Source organism: Eimeria maxima, genomic scaffold (assembly GCF_000499605.1).
Source record: "Eimeria maxima Weybridge genomic scaffold, Emw_scaff1058, whole genome shotgun sequence".
Lineage (NCBI taxonomy): Eukaryota > Apicomplexa > Conoidasida > Eucoccidiorida > Eimeriidae > Eimeria > Eimeria maxima.
Genome location: NW_013564099.1, coordinates 4143 through 5000, shown reverse-complemented (window position 1 = coordinate 5000; position 858 = coordinate 4143). Strand labels below are relative to the sequence as shown.

Genomic DNA, 858 nt, shown 5'->3' with positions numbered 1-858 from the left:
TCTCCACTGTACATACACCCCAAACCCTAAACCCTAAACCCTAAACCCTAAACCCTAATTTGTAGATCTATTGTTTTATATAGAAGATCTAATTATTTAAAGGTAAAATAAGCCATGTCTAATGGTCTGCTGCTGCTGCTGTTGCTGCTGCCCTTGCTGCACGCCTCCCACAGCTCGCTGCCGCCGCAGCAACAACAGCAGCAACAACAGTAACAACAACAGCAATATCTTACCCGTAGAATCTGTTGGATTGCTGCTGGTTCTAATGGCAATGACCGAAGAAGGAGAGAAGAAAAGAAGAAAAGAAGAAAAAGAGAAGAAAGAGAAGAGAATAAATAAAAAGAGGTAAGATGATGATACACCTCGATACGTAAAAGAGGAAGAATTCTTCATTTTTATTCCTTAATTCATTGATTTTTATATAATTTACTAAACAAATATACAAATATAAATATTATTTACAAATATTTTACATAAATAATAAATATATACCCATAAATAGCTGCAGCAACATCAGCAGCAGCAGCAGCAGAATACCTGCAGCCGCCGTCGGCAGTGCTCAGCTGTCTGTACACCTAAAATTCTTCTTCTCCTCCTTTCTTTATCTTTTTATATTGTATGTTTATTTAATTCCTTTTATATTTATAAAAGTAATTATAATTCTTTTTTATATTTTATTTACTATATAAAGGAAAGAATCCTTAAGAAGGCGCCGTCAGCAGCACGAGGCTCACGGGGTGTATGTACAGCTCGGCCTCATCGTCGTCACACAGCAGCAGCAGCAGTAGGGAGGACAAGGAGCTTGTAGTTCTTGTATTTTATTACAAAATACATTAAATTAAAGGAAATTAATTAAAT

At 36.0% G+C, this 858-nt stretch overlaps 1 protein-coding gene across 1 annotated transcript in view; it reads right to left on the bottom strand.

Moving 5' to 3' along the window:
• Positions 1-393, bottom strand: part of EMWEY_00047910 (hypothetical protein, conserved) — a gene marked incomplete at both ends in the record, with an annotated part of 3340 nt that extends 2947 nt beyond the window's left edge. The window contains 2 exons of the mRNA XM_013479323.1: positions 1-6; positions 234-393. The exon at positions 1-6 is cut by the window's left edge and continues 105 nt beyond it. Of these exons, the coding sequence (XP_013334777.1) occupies positions 1-6; positions 234-393 (166 nt within the window). The remainder of the gene's footprint in view (positions 7-233) is intronic.
• Positions 394-858: the final 465 nt, after the last annotated feature.